The following is a 21,999-nucleotide window of genomic DNA, read 5'->3' on the forward strand; positions in this document are numbered from 1 at the left end:
TACTCTCAAAATACACTCAATATGTTAGCAGCTACTTGGCAACATGTAAAAAAATCTCTTAAAGAGCACTGAAAATCAATTTAAAAATTAACTGATTAATAACACTTTTTCTGAAATTAATCATGATTAATCCCACATTAACGTTTTTAAATATACTTTCACATTCAATATTCAAATTAATGTAGAAGCAACATAAAGACAGTCTATTTTTAATATTTGTTAAATATCTTTTTTTTCCACTGGTATCACTGATACCAATATTACTGATGTCTCTGATTTTTTTTTTCCCTAATATTTAATCATTGACTATAGCCATTCAACATTACAGTATAATTGAGAGCTATCAATTTTAGCATTTATTAGACTTAAAAATATAACTTCTAATTTAAGTGAACTTAAAACAATCTTTACATAAACCCTTTAGCAAGTAGGAAATGTAAAGTTAGAAATCTAAAATTAGAAATTGAATAAAGTTATCAGACACTAAAAACTAAATTAAACGTAAATGAATCCTTTAAAATTTAATGATTTCCTTTGTTTGTTCTTTGATTATTAAACATAGTCTCTCTTAGTTCTCAAAATGATACATACTACAACGTGCACCGCCGCGTTTGTGTGTGCAGTTGAAGCGTGTGTGCAATGAGCACACTATAACGGCTTTTCGACTAAATAAACACAATTCTTGTCAAGAAAATAAGAGACTGTAGCAGCAGTTGTGAGTGGGATGGCCAATCCTAGCCCCGTCCCATGCGTTATCACACGCTAACTGCAATATGTTAAAAACACTCAAAATACATTAGCAGCTACATGTAAAAAAGCAACATATAAAAAAAAAATCTTTTAAATAATCTTATCATGTAGCTTTTACACAGCTTATACTGTACATGGGCAAACATCACTCATGTTTTCTAGTATCTAGCAACACGTTAAAAATGTTATACCACCTATGCAGACACGGTTTGATCAGCGGAAGTTGTTTTAGAGGTGACAAAAGGTTTTACATTTTGACGCAAGAATAAGAATAGTGTTTACCCATCCATTCATCACAATACGACTAGGAACGTATATTAAAGATACAGGTCACTTTAGATGTTGTCTTTAAAGGCAACAGATTAAATAAAAAGTGGTTGTATAAGAAGCTGGTATATTTGTGAACGTGTGTAGGTGGAGTCAGAAGATGCCGCTCCAGCCGACACCTTCTCCATGGACCCTCAGCTGGAGCGCCAGGTGGAGACCATCCGTAACCTGGTGGACTCCTACATTGGTATCGTCAACAAGACCATCAGAGACCTCATGCCCAAGACTATCATGCATCTCATGATCAACAGCGTAAGTGCACAATCGCTTGTTTTTAAGCAGTTCATCTCATTGTAAGTTATTTCAAACATCCTCATCTCTTCATTAACCATTCTGTTCTTTCTGTTCTTTCTGTCTTTCTGTCTTTCTGTCCCCAGGCTAAAGACTTCATCCACTCAGAGCTGCTGGCATACCTGTACTCCTCAGGAGATCAGAACAGTCTGATGGAGGAGTCTGCCGACCAGGCCCAGCGCAGAGACGAGATGCTGCGTATGTACCACGCCATAAAAGAGGCCCTCAGCATTATCGGTGACATCAGCACCAGCACTGTGTCCACTCCTGTGCCTCCGCCCGTCAACGACACCTGGATTCCAGAGAATAGGTTAGAAATAAACAGAATGCTGTATAATTGAAAAGGAATTGCATTTATTTTACTGTGGCACTCATTTTGGTGCTCCATCTGTCCAGGTTTTATGATCCTGACTCCATCTTCTTTAGCATTTAGCAATTTTTAGCATTTACAGCTCTTTAATGGATGTTGACTTTGTAAACCTTTTGTAAGAGGAGTGTACTTCATAACTGTTTTAATACTATATTTCCTCTTTTCCTGTCCTGTGTAGCCCCACCCCCCAACGCAGACCGCCTACATCGGCCCCACCCCCCAGCAGGCCTCCAGCAGTGAGAGGTCCAACACCAGGCCCGCCCACTCTTAACCCCACCCCCTCATTTGCAGCTCCACCCATTCCCTCTCGCCCAGGCCAGCCCATCAATGCCTTCAGCAACAGCAACCTGGATCCTTTCAGTGCGCCTCCTCAGATCCCCTCCCGCCCTGCCCGCATCCCTCCAGGCATCCCCAGGTAAGACACTTAACCATGTGTCACCTCCATGTAGATGTGTTTTCTCACTGTGTGTGTGAGAACGAGCATCTTGTGTCTGAAGCTCAGAGGAGTGAACGTTGGTTGAAAAACACAAAAAAACTATTATTCATCAGCTCTTATTCTTCTGTCATCCTGTCACCTACTACTACTAATATCATTAACAAAAACAAGTTTTACCTCATTTCATTCTCTGCATATTCTTTCTAATCCTCCCAGTGATGTAATTTCCCTGTTTTGCTCTCCTCCCATCTCTTCCTTTCTTCTTCTTGTCGTCTCTACTCATCTAGCCTCATCTTCTTTTCATCTCTTTATATCTGTTCTCATCTATCCTCATCTGGACTTGTCTCTGCTCATCACTTCTATTATGTCTTTTTTTCTTATCTCTTATTGTGCTTTCCCTCTTAGTCTCATCTGGTATTTTCTTATCTGCACTTACCTCTTCTTGTTCTTTCTGCCTTGTCTCTTTTAATGCCATCTTGATTTTTTTTTCTTCTTGCCTCTTCTCTTTTCTCATTTAGTCTTATATAACCTCTTTTGTCTGTTCTTGTCTTTTTTTATCTTGTTTCGTCAAATTTGTTCTCTATTTTTAGCCTTCTCTTCTGCTTTTGTGTGACCTCATCTAGCCACTTCTCATCTCATAGTCTCACCTAACTTTTCTTCTTATTCCATCTCATCTTGTCACTTATTTCTTTTCATCTCTTCTCTTCTTGTCTTATATAATTGTCTCATATAGTCTCTTTCGACTTTTCGTCTTGTTTCTTTAGATTTCTTCTCATCTAGCCTCCTGTACTTTTCCATGCTCATTTACTCTCATCTAGCCTCTTCTCATCTGTTCCTCATCTCTCATTTTATATCTCATCTCTCATATAGTCTCCTCTCTCCTCATCTTGTCTTTCTCATCTAACCTCATCTAGTTCTGTCCTTTCTCATCTTTTGTCTTTTATCTCTTCTTGTATCATCTTGTCTCATTTCATCTGTATTAATCTTTTCTAGTCTTATCTAGTCACCTTTTTTGTCTCATCTTTTCTTTTTGATCTCTCTGTTCTCCTTTTAGGTAGTTTCAACTAGTCCTTTCTCTCCCCATCTTTTTGTCTTTTCTCGTCTCATCTAGTCTAGTCTCCCCTAATATTTTCTTCTTCTAGTCTTATCTAGCCATCTCTTCTCACCCCATCTCTTCTCCTTGTGTCTTTTCTCATCTCATCTAGTCTCATGTCCTCTCATGTAGTCTCATCTAATCACGGCTCTCCTCATCTTCTTTTTTTCTCTTCACATCTCGTCTCGTCTCTTATGTGGTCTTATCTAGCCTTGTCTCCTCATCTTTTGTCTCTTGTCATCTCATCTATGGTTGTCTGATTTGTCTTTTCTCATCTCTTCTTGTTTCATCTCAACTCAAGTAAACTTGTGTAGTCATGTCTCTACTCATCTTGTCTGTTTTCATGTCTTCTAGTCTCATGTAGTCATCTCTTCTTGCCTCATCTCTTTGTCTTTTTTCATTTCTTCTCATCTAGTCTCATCTCTTGTGGTCTTATCTAGTCTTGTCTCCTCATCTTTTGTCTTATCTCATCTAGTTTTATTAATTTTCTCATTAATGTCTCTTCTCATTTCATCAAATCTGGTCTCTTTTCTCATGTCTTCTCATCTAGTCTTATCGCTTATAAGGTCATTTCTAGTTTTGTCTCTTCATGTTTTGTCTCATCTTGTCTCTCCTCATCTAGTCTCATCAATTCTTGTCTCTCCTCATGTCTTCTAGTCTCTACTTCTACTTTTGTTTTTTCTCATCTCATCGAGTCTCATGTCCCCTCATGTAGTCTCATCTCTCCCCAGCTTGTCCTTTCTCATCTCTTCGCATCTGGTCTCATCTCTTATGTGGTCTTATCTAGTCTCGTCTCATCATCTAGTCCTCATTAAATCTGGTCTCTTCTCATCTTTTGTCTCGTTATCTCATGTAATCTCATCTAGTCTAATCAATTCTTGTTTCTCCTCATCCCTTCTAGTCTCATTTAGTCACCTCTTCTTGCCTAATCACTTCTACTTTTGTCTTTTCTCATCTCATCTAGTCTCATGTCTCTAATGTAGTCTCATCTTGTCTCGTCTCTCTTCAGCTCTGTTTTTTCTCATCTCTTCACATCTGGTCTCGTCTCTTCTGTGGTCTTTTCTAGTCTCATTAAATCTAATCTCATTAAGTATTGTCTCTCCTCATTTCTTTGTCTCATCATCTCGTCTCATCTTATCTGTTCTCATCAGTTGTCTCTCCTCATCTTGTCATTTTTCATCTTTTAGTCTCATTTAGTCGTCTCTTTTTTGCCTCATCTCTTCTCCTTGTGTCTTTTCCCACTTCTCACCTAGTCTCATCTCCTCTTACGCGATCTTACCTAGTCTTGTCTCTCCTCATATTATCTCTTTTCATCTCTTCTAGCCTTTGTTCCTTGTAATCTCATCTCATCAATTTTCTCTCCTCATCTTGTGTCTTCTTCTTGTTTCTAGTTTCATTTCTTTTAGTCTCATCTAGTTGTTTCTTACCTCTTCTCTTTTTGTCTTTTATCATTTCTTCTTATCTAGTCTCATCTCCTCCTTCTTATATAGTTTCGTCTCTCCCCATATTGTCTCTTCTCATCTCTTCTAGTCTCATCTAGTCACGTCTTCTTGCCTAATCACTTCTCCTTTTGTCTTTACTTATAGAGTCTCATGTCTTTTCATGTAGTCTCATAAAGTCCTGTCTCTCCTCATCTTTTGTCTCATCATCTCTTTTATCTTATTCAGTCTCATCAGTTCCTGTCTCTCCTCATCTTGTCTTTCTTCATCTCTTCTACTCTCATCTAATCACCTCTTCTTGCCTCATCTTCTTCTTTTGTTTTTTCTTGTCTCAACTAGTCTCATTTCCTCTGGTTTAGGCTTGTCCTTCCTCATTTTGTCTCTTTTCATCTCTTCTTGCCTCGTCTCTTCTCTTTGTGTCTTTTCTCATTTCTTCTCATCTAGTCTCATGTCTTATGGGGTCTTATCTAGTCTCGTCTCATCATCTAGTCCTCATTAAATCTGGTCTCTTCTCATCTTTTGTCTCGTTATCTCATGTAATCTCATCTAGTCTAATCAATTCTTGTCTCTCCTCATCCCTTCAAGTCTCATTTAGTCACCTCTTCTTGCCTAATCACTTCTACTTTTATCTTTTCTCATCTCATCTAGTCTCATGTCTCTAATGTAGTCTCATCTTGTCTCGTCTCTCTTCAGCTCTGTTTTTTCTCATCTCTTCACATCTGGTCTCATCTCTTCTGTGGTCTTTTCTAGTCTCATTAAATCTAATCTCATTAAGTATTGTCTCTCCTCATTTCTTTGTCTCATCATCTCGTCTCATCTTATCTGTTCTCATCAGTTGTCTCTCCTCATCTTGTCTTTTTTCATCTTTTAGTCTCATTTAGTCGTCTCTTTTTTGCCTCATCTCTTCTCCTTGTGTCTTTTCCCACTTCTCACCTAGTCTCATCTCCTCTTACGCGATCTTACCTAGTCTTGTCTCTCCTCATATTATCTCTTTTCATCTCTTCTAGCCTTTGTTCCTTGTAATCTCATCTCATCAATTTTCTCTCCTCATCTTGTGTCTTCTTGTTTCTAGTTTCATTTCTTTTAGTCTCATCTAGTTGTTTCTTACCTCTTCTCTTTTTGTCTTTTATCATTTCTTCTTATCTAGTCTCATCTCCTCCTTCTTATATAGTTTTGTCTCTCCCCATATTGTCTCTTCTCATCTCTTCTAGTCTCATCTAGTCACGTCTTCTTGCCTAATCACTTCTCCTTTTGTCTTTACTTATAGAGTCTCATGTCTTTTCATGTAGTCTCATAAAGTCCTGTCTCTCCTCATCTTTTGTCTCATCATCTCTTTTATCTTATTCAGTCTCATCAGTTCCTGTCTCTCCTCATCTTGTCTTTCTTCATCTCTTCTACTCTCATCTAATCACCTCTTCTTGCCTCATCTCTTCTTCTTTTGTTTTTTCTTGTCTCAACTAGTCTCATTTCCTCTGGTTTAGGCTTGTCCTTCCTCATTTTGTCTCTTTTCATCTCTTCTTGCCTCGTCTCTTCTCTTTGTGTCTTTTCTCATTTCTTCTCATCTAGTCTCATGTCTTATGGGGTCTTATCTAGTCTTGCCTCGTCTCATTTCATCTAGTCTTATTAATTTTCTCATTAATGTCCTTTCTCATTTCATCAAATCTGGTCTAATTCCTTAACCCTTATCCTCCATCATTTCCCTGTGGTTGTGGGTATGTCTCACCTTTGTTTCTCACTCTTTTGTCCTCCTGCAGCAGAAGACCCCCTGGCGCTCCCAACCGGCCCACCATTATCCGCCCGGCCGAGCCCTCCCTGCTAGACTAGACGTGTGCGCTGGCCACCATAGGCTGAGAGAAAGAAAGAGAGAGGGAGAGGAAGGGCTGGAGAACTGCACTGAAACATGTGCACGTGTGTCTACACATACAGCCTGACCAATAGACCTAAATAATCCACTCAAACTGTCCTCTGATCAGCGCTGCTAATCACATCCTTACTTTTAAAGCCCAGAGGTCTAAATTAAAGCACATAAATATTCAAATAAAATTATTGTTGTTATTATTATTTTGTTCAAATATAGTGTGAACTAAAGGGTGTAGTGGCCTCCAACTTTGTCTCAGATAGGTCAGGTGACCACCAGGGGGTATCCTACTCAACTTGTGTAGACGAACCAACAGTAGACTCATTATTGCCTCCTCTGACTAGTGGTTTAATGTGGGATAAGATGTATACAAGCACTGTGCAAGCTAGCTGCTGTTAAACTAGCCTGTCTTCTTCCTGTTCTTGGGTAACTTAAGGGTGGTTGAAGACTCTTTCTTGTAATAGACACACTTCTTCATGTGTTTTTTGTTTTCATTCTGTGTTTTCTTGACTCTCTAACTTGATATGCTGAGATAAGACACCATGACCATTGTTATATTGCTATGTGGGATTGATTTTGATCTGATTTTGTTGTTTTTCATGTTCAGTTGGCCATTTGATGCCCTTCAAAATGGCACTTAGTACCAAGCGACTGTTAATTATGACTCGATAGCAGCTAACCAATCAGAGAAATCAGAGAAAGTTCACGTGTCAAATACCTAGATGTTGACACAGGCTACATCCTCTTTCTGTTATGTTGGGAAATTTGGTTCTTGAAAAGCACTTCTAGTTCTCTAGCGATGGGGAATTTTTTAGATAGCCAGAAGAGGAGGTGTGTTTTGTATGCAAATCTCTGTAATGATCTGTTTATACAAATAATAATTTGTGTATATGAATATAATCCTGGAAAGCACGATAACCACTCGCGACGGGTCGACCTGTCAGAGCTCGGAGCTCAGGTAACATCCTACTCCAAATCTGGTAACAGTTTACGCTAGTTTAGCGTTCTGATCGTTGTAACTTAAATTAATCCGCAAGGCGCTTTTATTTTCGCATTCAGGGATAGTGAGGGTCAGGGGAGTGTTTATGAACGGGACAAACATGAAGTGGGAATGCACTCAGACACAGGGTCGCTGAACATGGTACATACAGGTGTATTTGGCGTCGTGGGGCGTTTGCTTTACGGAACCAGTCCGCTCTCACCTACAAAGACACAGGGAACTTTCTGAACGCAAAAAAACGGTGAACCTTTAGCGTAGATGTACTAACATGCATATTTCTGATTGTATTATTTATAACCTGGGCATTTGTCTTTCTGTTAATTTGCGTTTTTCACAAACTTAGTTGAACGCCCCTTCAGTTGCGTTAGCAATGGTTGAACAGAATTCAGAGTGAAAGCGGTCCAGCTGGTTTCCTGTTGATCCTGTTTTGATTGCAGAATCTTTGACGTTTGCTTTTATTGATGTGCGTGCAAGGAGATGGGCTGTGACAGATTTTGTTTTCTTGATTAACTTGAGGATAAGAATAGGGATTCGGTGTTAGCGGGGAGCGGGTCTTTGATTTTAGCGCCGATTCGTCTGTAAATAATTGAAGGCTTGGAGTCGGACTTAAAAATTGGTTGCAGATTTCAAGCCTGAACGCTCTTAAATCACTCCTGTGTGTTATGGCTACAGTGATGGCATCCGCTGCTCCTTCTTCACAGTCTAAGCCAATTCAAGGCTTGAATTGAAATTGTATCCATCTGTATTTCGATTACTTCAACATCTGTTGAGAACTGGATGAGGCCCAGATCACTGCAGCCATAACTTTTCCTCTGGTCATTGCTTATGATGACCCGACCCCCCGTCTCTTCTTCTAATAAGTGTGTCCTTTTGAATGGAGTGAGGGACTGAGGACATATTTAGCGTTCTTTTTTATGCTTTTGGAATAACAAATCATTGTCAAGTGCCTGTATAGCAATTAAAAAATGGACTTGGAGCAAAATGCACAATGAGAATTGGAAGTGAGATGATGATGATAATAAAAGGTGTTGTGTATAATAAAGATCTGGCGCTCTGGTGGTCGGTGTTTCCTTGTGTCACGTCTCCTCTCTGTCTGCTTGATTTACCAGGACATGTCTCTCCTAGCATGCATCTCTTTCCCTTGGTGTTCTCATGGAAATAAATCAAATGTAGGGTGTTTCACTAATCATGCCCTTCTTTTGAATTAGTACTTATGTTGTGGCCATTGGAAAAGTATGTTCTATACAATATAAATGTGCAACACAATTTTATGGTAATCGTAACTATTTTACATTTGGAAGAATTGGTGGCTTATTTGTATGAATTTATACAATTTCATTTGTTTCCAAATTACATGACAAATATTGTAGTTAGTAATGTAACCCAATACACATTTTAGGTAATATAATCAGACTTTTTGATTACTTTTGTACCATATTGATATAATACGAAAAAACTCGAAAATTATGAAAAAAAAAGTCGAAATGTTTTGAGAAAGTCGAAGCAATTAAAGTTATAGTGTAACATGTAAAAAAAAAAAAAAAAAAAATCTAAAACAGTGAGAATAAAGTCAAAATGTTTTGAGAATAAAGTTAAAATGTTTTGAGCAATTGACGTTATAACCTAATACGTAAAAAAAAAAAAATCTAAAATTATGAGAATGAAGTCAAAGCAATTAAAGTTATAACCTAACAAAAAAATTCAAAAATTATGAGAATAAAGTCAAAATGATTTGAGAATAGTCGAAATGATTTAAGAATAAAGTAGCAATTAAAGTTATAACCTAACACAAAAAAGTCAAAAATTATGAGAATGAAGTCGTAGCAATTTACGTTATTACCTAACACATAAAAAAATTACGAGAATAAAGTTGAAATGTTTCGAGAACCAAGTCAGTGTTTCAAGAATAAAATCATAGCAATTAAAGTTATTACCTAAAATTATGAGAATAGCCGCTAGAATATACTCTCAAAATATTAAAACTTTATTCTTGTAATTGCTACGAATTAATCATAATTTTGATTTTATTTGAGAATAAAATCATAGCAATTAAAGTTATTACCTAACACGTAAAAAAAATCTAAAATTATGAGAATAATGTAGAAATGTTTAGAGAATTAAGTCAATATTTTGAGAATAAAATCATAGCAATTAAAGTTATTACCTAACACGTAAAAAAAAAAAAATCTAAAATTATGAGAATAGCCGCTAGAATATACTCTTAAAATATTAAAAACTTTATTCTTGTAATTGCTACGAATTAATCATAATTTTGACTTCATTCCCGAAACATTTTGACTTTATTCTTGAAACACTTCAACTACATTTAGACTTTATTCTCATAAATTTGATTTTATTGTCAAAATATTTTGGCTTTATGCTCTGAAAAATTATGACTTTAATCTCAGAACTTTAAATTTAAAAAAAAAAAAAAAAAAAAAATTAACGTGGCACTAAAACGCTGTCGTAATATAAAAATACAAAGAGTAAGAAAATATATTCCATTCACTGTAATTAACAACATGAAGTGCATTAAACATTATAAACTGGGGTTTGTGGGTTTAATGAAAAGCTAATGATGTACTTAATTCTAAAAATCTAAAAATAAAAATAAACCATTTTAAAATAACATCAATCAAAATAAAACACTAAAAAATTTTCATATTTTATTTGTTTACCTGCATGTCATGTGACCATTCAACAACATCGGAGAACCCTGAACATGCAAATGTGATGCTAATTATTAAAATGTTGATTTTAGAATCTCAGGGGCACTTCAAGTTTATTAGGTGAAAGAGGTTTAGGAGAAAAAAGTTTGGGAATGCCTGCAGTACATGTAAATAAACAACCTGAATTTATACGTTTGAAAGACAAAAGCTATCCAAAGACATAGCAACACATGGATAAATAACCTACTGATGTTAATTCTAATAACATGCTCATGAGTATTTGATGCCATATTAAAACCACTTCTTAAACCTGAAATTTTTGTAAATCCACTGGTCAAATGATGTATAGCCACGTGACTAAATGAAAGTTCTTTGTGTGAGTATCCACAAAAACTGGACTTTCTGACTGTTTAGAAGCAGTAAGCTATTTTAGAAAGGGAATTTTCAAAGAGGAATTAGGGAGAATCCATACGTTATGAACAATTTATTGCTATTATATAAATACTATGCAATCGATAAAAAAGTAACTGTAATATGAGTATTTTTTAAAATGTAATTTAATCTAATTACAAGTACTTAATTTTTGGAATCTGATTACTTAATCCAGATTACATGTAATCAGTTACTGCCCAGCTCTGGTTACCACACTTGTGCTATAATAAAACCATGGTTAACTTTCATAATGGAATACAAGATTTGAATTGAACTGTGAGGTTCCAATACTTTTGAGTGTTTCAGATTACAGAAATAAAAACTGTAGTTAGTAATGTAATCTAGGTTACACACTTTAGGTAATCTGACTACTTTTTAGATTACTTTTAGATTACTATTTATTAAACTTGTAATATACCATACTGATATAAAAAAGCGAAAAGAAACTATATTCCATTTTTGATTTTAACATCATACAAGGCATTAAACATTTGTGAGTTTATAGAGTGAATACAGAGTTGGTAAAAACCTAATTAGATAATAAAAATGTAAAATATAAGCAATTTAAACACTAAAAATATAAATATTTTATGTTGACCTAAATGTCGATGTAACCATTAACTGACATCAGAGAACTGTAAACATGCAAATATGTTGGTAAATTACTGAAACGTTAACTTCCTCAGCAGTATTTCAAGGAAATATTATATTTTAAGGGGTTTGGCTTACAAAAATGTTTGGGAATCCCTGCGTTCCATGAACAAACCAATAAACATGAAAACAATAACATTGCATGATAAAAGTCTTCCAGGTTTGGAATATTTTAGTCTAAACTTCCAGAATGAATAAATTATAAATAATGTACTGCCATTGTGTGAATAATATGTAATCTGTAATAAAAGTAACTGTAATCTGATTATAAACATTTTTAAATGTAATACTCAAATAACAAGTACTGATTACGGAATCCAGATTACCCAGCATTGAAGAACCACACGGCTTCATTACCGCTTCTTTCTCTGTGAAGGTGACCTCTGTACATATGACTCATGAGCATGTTTCCTTAGTGGAAGTAAAAAATATATATATAAAAAAAAAAAGAAGTCCTACGTCATCATGGAAGACCATGTCTGACTAACAACCAGTGCTATTTTATTATCTGCATGTGACTTGATGAGTAACCTACAGCTCATATTTAGCAGTTTTTCTACCAGAATCATCTGTTTCTATGAAACAGTAAGTGGTTTCATAACTTTTGTGATACTAATCTACCCCCAACACCCCCTCTATGTTCACACAGCACATACGGTCATAATGAAAACCTCAGTATTTCATAGCTCAGCAGAGCTTGCTGAGTTACTGTAAGCATACATGTTTCACTCTGTACAGCACGCAAATGAAATTCTCACTGTTGATCTGTGCTTTTGGTTGCGGTTGTTGAACAGACGTCCACCTCCCCGACGGCCGGAGAACCAGCGGTGAAGCTGATCCGTTGCTCTGGTGGAGGATCCCCGTACACCTGCTCTACTGCACCATGAGGACATGATGCTTGTTTCCAAAGGATATCAAAAGAAGAATCACTTGTGCTGGAAAATTCAATTCAATTTTAGTATGCAATTTAAAAATCTGACTGAGCAAAGATGAGATTCTTCTGAACTTTACTCTCATCTTGACCTGAACAGGTGCTAGCTTACTTTTTTAAAACTGGAGTTATTGATTATAAGTATTAAAAAACAACATAATTTACTTTTTTCCTCAAATTTTGAAATATTCACAAAGGTTTAGAAGAAATATTGTTACGTATTTTTGTACGCCAACCTATAAGTTTCCATCAACCTGGTTCCCTCAACAAAAACCAAACAGAATTTTTCCATTGGCATTTACACTTAAAATTAAAGGAGAACTCCACTTCCAGAACAACAATTTACAAATAATTTACTCACCCCCTTGTCATCCAAGATGTTCATTTCTGTCTTTAGTCGTAAAGAAATTATGCTTTTCGAGGAAAGTATTGCAGGATTTTTCTTCATATAATGGACTTCAATGGTGCCCCCCATTTTGAACTTCCAAAATGTAGTTCAAATGCAGCTTCAAAGGGCTCCAAACGATCCCAGCCGAAGAAGAAGGGTCTTATCTAGCGAAACAATCGGCCATTTTTTTTTTTTCTTGAAAAATTTAAATTTGTATACTTTTTAAGCACAAAAGCGTGCAGCACTAGCTCTGGGATGCGCATCCACAATGCTGCGTACTATAGAATCACGTTGAAAGGTCACACGCAATGTAGGCAGAACTACAGACCCAGTGTTTACAAAGTGAACGTGCAAGACTAATGAAGTGCAAGTAAGTCAAACGCTGTTTACAAACAAAAAGGTACAACAATGTCGGACGATTCTGAAGTTGTAGGAGAAAATGAAAATGAAATGGAGTTTTTCGCCATACCCTACCTTTTTGAGTCGGAGTACACAGACAATGAACTTAGACAGAGGAGACTGCTGCAACGACACAAGTCTCTCAAGTCTCAGGCAGACCACCAGCTGCATTTAAACTGCATTTTGGAAGGTCAAAACCGGGGGCACCATTGAAGTCCATTATATGGGGAAAAATGCTTTCCTTAAAAAGCATAATTTCTTTACGACTAAAGACAGAAAGACATGAACATCTTGGATGACAAGCAGGTGAGTATATTATTTGTAAATTGTTGTTCTGGAAGTGGAGTTCTCCCTTAAAGGTTCCGAAAGGGTGTCTCTGCAGTGATGCCATAGAAGAACCATTTTTGGTTCCCCAAAGAACCTTTCAGTGAACAGTTCCTAAAAGATCCGAATTAAAGAACATTTTAAAAATCAAAAGAAACTTTTTCGACTATAAAGTACCTTAAAACTATAAAGGTTTCATGGATGTTCAAGGTTCTTCAAAGAACCACTGATGCCAGTAAAGAACCTTTATTTTTAAGAGTGTAGATGATGACAAAAATAAGCTCCATTACCAACAAAAGCTTATGATTCTGAACTGTTTGGTTCATCACAAACTCTTCACACATGACACAACTGCAACAAGTAAAAAGCTAAATGTAGGCTATAAACTAACAACACCAGGATCACATGACTTCAGCATCAACATCATTAAGCTAGTGAGTAGATGAGTTTGGTGTGATGACATTTAATGTCCCCAATGACCATTTAACCATTTAGTTCCATTTAACCACTTGCATATTTACTTACATATTTTGTGTCATAGAACAAAATGTGGGAACATGAACTTGTGTTAACCACAGACCTTATTTCAACCAAAATCCCTTCCAAAAAACACTCAAAATAACAGCGGGTAAAAATGTGACATATTTCCAGGTTTTGGCCTACAAAAATACATTAGTGGACTACAGGGGGTGCATTACACTACATTACACTACAGTTTTGCCCATTTGCAAAATTTTCCAAGCACTACCTCTCGGGGGGAATCCCTGCTGGCATTTTGAGGAGTGTTTCACGTCGTAAAGTGGCAGAGGGAAGTTTATGTGGACAGACTCTCAACCCCTCGAATTTGCAACGATTGCAACATAAGCATGAAGCATGTTTGAGTAAACAAGATGGAGGGAAGTTAGCTAGGGAAAGGCATGAAAAAGCAAAGTGGAATGCATCAGGGAGATCAACATGTCATTTGCAATGCTTTATGGGAGTGGGTGACTCCTGGGTCAGAATATGACAAGGCACATGTGACCCAAATTTGCCATACATTGTGGAAATGTTTTAATGAAAAAGTAGAAGAAACTGCTTGTTTTATATTGCAAACATTGATGAAGTCAGAGCAACTTCTTTGACTGTTGGGTCTCCCTTTAGGAATTATGGGTAATGTAGTTCACAAGGTGAAATCACATGGATCCGTAAAGAAGCATATATCATGGCTTAACCAACCGTTGTCTAAATTAGTAGACAAGAACTGTGCGATTGCTCACAATGTGGATTTATGCTGTCTTTATACTGAAACAGTCCAAAAAAGACGCAAAATTTGTAATTTTAGGTTTAGAGTTTAACTTATATAGTTAGTTCATAGTTCACCCAAAAAAATGAAATGAAAAATTCTGTCATTAATTACTCACCGTCATGTTGTTACAAACCCGTAAGACCTTCGTTCATCTTAGGAACACAAATTAAGATATTTTTGATGCATTACAATGATTTTGATGCACAAATTAAGAAATTCTCTTTACTATCTTTCCAGGCCAGTTTCGTTGCTGTCTATGCAGGGACAGAAAGCTCTCGGATTTCATCAAAAATATCTTAATTTGTGTTCTGAAGATGAACGAAGGTCTTACGGGATGTGCCTGCAACATCAGTTCATTACTGGTAGTAAATAATAAATGTGTTGCAAGTATACATTCAATTTCAAAGCATGAAAATATATGAAAACAAGCAACTAAATAAGGTATATTTGCAGGACTCCAGAATCTGAGCTTTGAGAGACCACAAATAATTTCTGGCAGTCATTTCTTGAGTCTGTTTTTGGAAGTTTTGGAGTCAAACAGCAAAATGTATTGCCACTACAGCAGAGTTAGACATAATTTGAAAATTCATCATCTTAATATTCCTGTTTTAGTGAGCAACTGGCTTTATTATTTAACAGTTCTTCTATGATTTATTTTCACAATTCACAAGTGATGACCTGAGTGCCAAATTTCTACTGAATAAATGATGAATATGAATATTTGAGTCATTAACTAAGTATCATGCCTGTGAATTGTTTCATTAACCTCTAGGGACTATTATTTATAGGTTGTTTGTAATGAATATGGTTGTATATAATTTTTACTAGGCTTGTTGTTTAATGAGAATCTTTGTATATTGTTGCAGGGTGATGGAAGAATATAAGAAACACTAACTTACAGATGAATCTGTAGAAACATGGAGATTAATTAACATTGTTATAAAAAATCTAATTTTGATTTCCCCAGCACATAACTCAGTTGCACTCAGCAACTGACTTAAAAGGTAAGATCAACAACCCAGACGAGTAGCAAGTGCAAATCATTTTGTATTTGCATTGCTACACCACATACGACTGAGCTGCATTTGTTCCAAATGAGATGCTAATGTGCTGTATAATAAAACCATTCAAAGCAAAACACTCCCTTGGATTTTTATTTTACTGCCGTATGAATCCATAAGAAATGTTAATCGCAATGTTATTTATTTCAAAAGCCTCATAAATTATTTTAACCACAGTGTTTTAAAAGTCAAGTACAAAATTACATTCAAATGTTCCTACAGTACTTCAAGTAAATTTAGTGTTCAGCACTATTAGCGCTCTGATGAAAACTCAATTAAAATGAGAAATAGTGTATGGTCAAGCTCCGAGATTTCAGATTCATTGTCACTTCAATTCCTCAAAATAAACTAGTGGGGTATTTTTGGAGTAACCTGAGAATTTCCATACATCTTCATTTCCAGAATCCATTAGTTTGTATTTTTTGTTAACAGTGCATAAAGTGTTACAGCATCATTTCTACAGTTCATCTCTGCTATGTGCAAACTCTATGTTTGTCATTGAATAATCTGCGTAATGAGTAAACCTGGGTGAGGGCCACGCTGACCATGACCAGCAGACTGACGCTGGACCAGAAGGAAACCCGCCACAGGTTATCCTCCAGTAGGTAGCGGTCACGAGCCTCAAACGTCCGCAATATGGTCTGTAGCTGACGGCTTCGCTCCAGGTTCTTGTGCACGGCATCCATTGTGTCCTGTGCGTAAGAGAAAACATGAGTGAAGCTATAGCTATTCTGGAAGTAAGTAGTTCACTTTCAGAACAAAAATTCCACATAGTGGACTTCTATGGTGCCCCTGAATTGAACATCCAAAATGCACTTTAAGTGCAGCTTCAAAGTGCTCTAAACGATCCCATCTGAGGAAGAAGGGTCTTATCTAGTGAAGCCATTGGTTATTTATTACAATTTACATACTTTTTCAAACGCTCATCTTGTCTAGGTTTGTGTGAAGGGTATGTCAGAAAACTCCCATCTCATTTTCTCCTTCAACTTCAAAATCATCCTACATCTCTGTTTTACCTGTTTTTGTAAAGGGCGTTTGATCTTCTTTGCATGTTCACTTTGTAAACACTGTGTCAGTATTTCTGCAGCGATTAAGGATGATATTGAAGTTGGAGGAGAAAATGAGATAAGAGTTTTTTGATAAAAAACAATTCACGCAGAGCTAGACAAGACGAGCGTTTGGGGTTAAAAAGTATATAAACATATGTATTTTTTAGAAAATAACAATCGTTTCACTAAATATGACACTTTTTCCTTGGCTGGGATCATTTAGAGCCCTTTGAAGCTGCACTGAAACGGCATTTTGGAAGTTCAAACCCAGGGGCACCATAGAAGTCCATTATATGGAGAGGAATCCTGAAATGTTTTCCTCAAAATACATAATTTCTTTACAGCTGAAGACAGAAAGACATGAACAACTTGGAAGACAATGGGGTTAGTAAATTATCTGTAAATTTTCTGTTCTGGAAGTGAACTACTCTAAAACATTGCATTTTGGTTGCAGATGATCAGTGCCAAAACTAGAACTTTAAGGACAAATTTAAGAAAAATTTAACTACAAGTAATTTTCTAAATTGCATTCAACCATTACAAAAATGTTCTGGAAACATTGTGAAAATACCAGCCTGGTAGCTTTTCGTTAACCCTAACAAAGCCTACTGTGTCATATTTGGTATGCAAAGGCCTCTTAATTATCCAAATAATCTAAACACAACCTGAAAAACCTGTTGTGCACAATCTACTACATGGCTTCTGTTGTCTGATTGAAAGTTTATACGTTTTTGCAAGTAAAAGGCCTTGTAGTGTAATTGTAAAATCTTCCACTTTCATTTTTTTTTTTTTTTTGTGAGAAATATTTTTATCAATATTTCAAGAAAAACACTTACTGGACTGAAGCAACTTTTTTTTTTAGAAAAATCATGTTATTTAAGCACTAAATATCATGTTACTAAAACATTTTATTAAGAGATACAGATTGACAACTAATATTTATATGCATTTTATGTAAGTAGTCTCTTATGCTGTTAAAAAGCCCTCACTGATTTATATTACAAGCTATCAGAATGTCATCTTACTTTTTGCCATATGAATATCAGCAACTGCACCAAATTGCATATTGTTGCTTAGTTTGAGCTCCATGTTCTCTTACATCATATTATACGAGTCATAAAAGCCTGGTGTTTTAAATAATGACACTCACCATTTTCAAATTGTTATATTTAAAAAAAAATATGTGATTTTGCTGACTATTATTTCATACATCAAGTTTTACAGGGTTAAGCAGCCTTAAAGTGGCAATATAATGTATGGTTTGTTTACTACAAAAACATAACATCTGTCATCTTATGAACAGCATGTAGGATGAAAATGGTATCATGTTATAACTTAAAAAATGTTTTCACAACACAGCTGTGTTTGCTTGGTTCCAGTACTGATTTGGTTTTATATTTATCATGCATGTGATCCAAATGTACTTTCTACAATAAGAATTGTAAACTGGATACAGGCAGATGTATGAAGGGATGTGTGATCTGTATACCCTGATATCCTCCAGTTTGTACTCCAGCGAGTCCTCCGGTTCAGCCAGAGCAGCCCAATTTTCATCATAATCAGCCTCTTCCTCTGGTCCATCCACGATCACCTCAACATACACCATCTTCTCTGAAAAACGGCTGAAGCTGTTGTCAAAGCAAATCCTGTAGTCGCCCTCCTCAGTGGGGTCCACCCTGACAGCAAACCCCAAACACATATAGAAAGGTTACTATAATGCATGTCATGACTTGACCACATTGTGATAATATTAGACCATAAAAAGTTTTTTATCCATACAGAGGAAGTCAATGGCCACCAAACCTGTTTGGTAATCAACATTCTTATATAATTTGTGTTCATAGATAAACCAATGGAAGCTTCTACCATTGAATAAAAATATTGAAAATGCAACTTTTTTTCCCCTACAATTCTTTTTTTCTCACAATTGTGAGTTTGCACTTTAAAACTTAGAACTGTGATTTTTTTTTAAATCAGGGTTGCAAGTTTTTATCTTACAATTGCACGTTGACATTTCACAGCAATTTTCTCATATTGAAATTTTGACTTGTTTTCTTGTTTCCTTCTGAGAAAAAAAGAGTCATAATTTAGACCATGAGTAAAATCATTGCATACTGAGTAATTCATGGAGATACTATGAATTACATCAAAATTAGTCAAATTATGAGATTGTCAACTCTGAATTCCGATAATAAAATGTAAAAAAAAATACAAGATTCTACAGTAAGAATTCAGAGAAATTCAAAATTGAGACTCAAAATTCCAAGAAAAAAAGTACAAATCGCAAGATGTAAACTCATTTCAAAAGTGAAAATTATGAGATGTACACTCAGAAACCTGAGGAAAAACATCAAAATTTAGAGTGCACATTTATGAGGAAAAGTCAGAATTGTGATGTAAAAAGTCACAATTTCCGTTTTAATATTTTTATTCTGTGGTGGAAATACGCTTCCACACGAACTGATTTGGAACGGCATCAGAGAAAATGATAACAGAACTTGCCTTTTTGAGTCAACTAACCCTTTAAGTAGGCTTTTAAATGCTTTAGTTTTCAATTGACTACCTAGTAACACAGCAGATTCTGTAAACAGGCGACTGTTTTCTGTAAATTCAGATGTGGTGACTGTCAGCCCTGTGGAGAGCATGCAGTTTTGCAGCACAAGACATGCAAATACTGTGGGTTATGACAGTCCGAAACTAACTGGAGTACGTATGAGTAAATGTGTGAAGGTTTAGCTCTGTGCACAATGGGATGTGAAGCTTACGTGTGTATGCCATCTGATTTTCTGAAGTCGGAGACCAGTCTGTACCCACCCGGGGAGATCAGAGTGAAGCCGACGTCCAGCGCTGAGCCTGCAATGACCTGCAGATACACAGATGGGTTAATGCATAGTGATTGAAAATGAAATAGCATTCACAACTCATTTTATTTCTGTAACGTGACATGTCCGAATGCAACAGGATAATCAGTGACTACATATGTCACATTGATATTTCTCTGCAAACTACAAAAGACTTCAACCCCTGCCATTACTATGACTCTCTCCACCACGTGTTCCTTTTTTCCAAATTCAAATTATAGGCTTCCTATCTTTCACCTAGTGATAAAGCAGTCCATTGAGGTGTCAGTGTGATAAAGTGTGGCAAACAGTAACCATGCAGCACTAGAGACACCGTGATCCTTCCAGCAGATGGAATGAGCTTTGGGCCAGGTCAGCTGTCCCGCAGCTGTGCCTGTTTTTAACTTAAAGCGGGATGGCTCCACAAACACACCCCAGATATGTGCCACAGTGAATCTTCTGAGGAAGGTCACAACATAGGGCTGGACTAGAATAACTCAAAGACAATAGTTTCTGTGAGTGGTATCTAAAGTAAACACGGTTGCTCAAGTCCTTAGTATGCAATTTTGACTTTGAGGTCAATAATGTTGAACGTCCCACCAGAGCTGCAGAAAAGAAACACAACTATGAAACCGAATCACACACAAGCTGTTCATGTTATATTTGTATGTCATAACAGGAGATGACTTCATAAGCACAGTCATTAATATGAATGCACTTTGACCAAAACATGCACGTATGAATGGAAATGTCCTGCTACTTCCTGGTCTCTACTGTCAAGCAAAACTGCAATGTAATGCAGACCAAGAATGTTAATAATAATTTATATTTATACAAAATCTATGACAAGTTACACACAGACAAACTTGACAAAGCTTTGACAAGTTACTTCTAAAATGTGTTTACTAGTGAGGCCTCTCGAGTCATTTCAAATGGGTTCTCATTTTAAACAATTAAAATTAACTGGAATATTAAATACATTTATTGACCTGGTACTCCACTTCCATGCTGCCGTTCTTAATGGCTGTTTGGAAGAAGCACTCGGTTGCTCCGGCAGGCAAAAGGAACGTAAACTCGGTGTCCTTATTCTGTCCGAATGCGAATCCCAAATCCAGGCTGAGCGTCAGGAAGAGCAGCAAACTCACTATGAGACGCGTCTCGTTAAATAGCTCCATTACTTCACTCTTCATAAACACACTAGAGCAGCTGTTTCAAACAGCCCGTCTGCACTACGAGCGACGCGACCACGCTAGAAAGCTATCATTGCCTGATACTACACTGCAAGAGCATTGTTGGGACTCTCCTGAACTTGCAGTGACAAACAGCCGCGCTTGAAGTTTGATAGCCTTGTCAATAATGGACGCGCTGTAGTTTTCCCGCGTCGCGTAAAACGCGCAGACAGCCTCGTTGATTTGTCCACTGGGTTCTGACGTCAAGATTCAACGCGTTGCGTCGCACTGCAAGAAACACTGCATGTTCATAATGTTACCATAATGTTTTTATGTGGTTCAGTGTTTCTGTTATAAGACACGTTTGTCTATTTGTATCGTACTCTATGAAAAGCTTGCTAAGTAGAAGTTTCTAATTCTGGCCGAATCTTGTGAGGGAGCTCAAATGTCTTAGTCTTTTTTACATTTTGGTTGTAAATTGCATAGGGGCTACGATCTCAAGGCGTCATTTAAGTAAATGCTGTACTAATGTTAGTGACAAAACCCTTTCTGCAACGTTCTGGGAATGTTATAATTATGAAAAATACTGTAATTATGAAATACATAACCATGTAGATTCAACAAAGTGTTTTCACAACGCGTCAATCAGCCATGTTGGCGGCACTTAACATAAACAATGCCAGTGAACTGAATGAAACTGACATATTTTGCTGATTATTGCTGCTGAAAATAGTCAATTATTGTCATGTTTTGGGCTGTACTAATCGGTCAGACCAGGAAAGTCTTATAGACTGCAGAAGTTATAACAAATCAAGGAGAAGAGTGCAAAAAACTGTCTGAGGAACAAAAGGCGTTTGTGGCTGGCCAAATGGAACCAGGATTTCCAAGGCAAGAATCTTGACAACATTTGTGTTTGTTCTTATCATTTCTAGTCATGAAAGATTAAATGTTAGGCTAATATTTTAATTAATACTGCTTGTCCGTATCTTTACCACCTGTTTACTTTAGTTTGTCAAAAAATGAGCACTTTCTTAGTTAACAAGTCCTTCTTTACATGATTTGGCAGATTCCACACTTTTTTTTCCGTTTTAGACAGCATAAATTAGCAGAGCAGCATATTCAGTAGTACATTAACCGTGCAATGCTGTTGTTTACATCTGAGTATCTCCAATATGGCCGGACATCTGGGTAACTTAACGTAAGTGCAAACCCTCTGTAGAACCATTGTTCTGTAAAT

The 21,999-nt window shown here is 36.5% G+C and overlaps 2 protein-coding genes across 8 annotated transcripts in view; one reads left to right on the plus strand and one right to left on the minus strand.

The window, feature by feature from the left end:
• The window catches only part of dnm2a (dynamin 2a), a 55,157-nt gene extending 46,549 nt beyond the window's left edge, over nucleotides 1-8,608 (plus strand). For 6 of the 7 annotated variants that reach the window (XM_051106843.1, XM_051106840.1, XM_051106845.1 and 3 more), the window contains 4 exons: nucleotides 1,165-1,329; nucleotides 1,455-1,678; nucleotides 1,917-2,153; nucleotides 6,461-8,608. In XM_051106843.1, coding sequence (XP_050962800.1) covers nucleotides 1,165-1,329; nucleotides 1,455-1,678; nucleotides 1,917-2,153; nucleotides 6,461-6,530 — 696 coding nt within the window. In that variant the 3' untranslated portion in view covers nucleotides 6,531-8,608. The remainder of the gene's footprint in view (nucleotides 1-1,164; nucleotides 1,330-1,454; nucleotides 1,679-1,916; nucleotides 2,154-6,460) is intronic. The other variant, XM_051106846.1, reaches the window with a different exon arrangement.
• Nucleotides 8,609-16,175: 7,567 nt separating this feature from the next.
• tmed1a (transmembrane p24 trafficking protein 1a) lies at nucleotides 16,176-20,981 on the minus strand. Its single transcript, XM_051106832.1, has 4 exons — nucleotides 20,583-20,981; nucleotides 19,519-19,616; nucleotides 18,243-18,429; nucleotides 16,176-16,396 (listed from the first exon to the last, which is right to left on the minus strand). The coding sequence occupies exons 1-4, from the start codon at nucleotides 20,781-20,783 to the stop codon at nucleotides 16,178-16,180; spliced, it is 705 nt and encodes a 234-aa protein (XP_050962789.1). The 5' UTR covers nucleotides 20,784-20,981; the 3' UTR covers nucleotides 16,176-16,177.
• Nucleotides 20,982-21,999: the final 1,018 nt, after the last annotated feature.

Source organism: Labeo rohita, chromosome 3, assembly GCF_022985175.1.
Source record: "Labeo rohita strain BAU-BD-2019 chromosome 3, IGBB_LRoh.1.0, whole genome shotgun sequence".
Taxonomy (NCBI): domain Eukaryota; kingdom Metazoa; phylum Chordata; class Actinopteri; order Cypriniformes; family Cyprinidae; genus Labeo; species Labeo rohita.

Excerpts from the sequence above, each read along its gene's own strand:
- tmed1a (XM_051106832.1), bottom strand. The coding sequence starts at position 20,783 with ATGAAGAGTGAAGTAATGGAGCTATTTAACGAGACGCGTCTCATAGTG. Across the intron at positions 19,617-20,582 it reads GCATGGAAGTGGAGTACCAG|GTCATTGCAGGCTCAGCGCT; the intron begins GTCAATAAATGT and ends GTGTATCTGCAG. Across the intron at positions 16,397-18,242 it reads ACAAACTGGAGGATATCAGG|GACACAATGGATGCCGTGCA; the intron begins GTATACAGATCA and ends TCTTACGCACAG.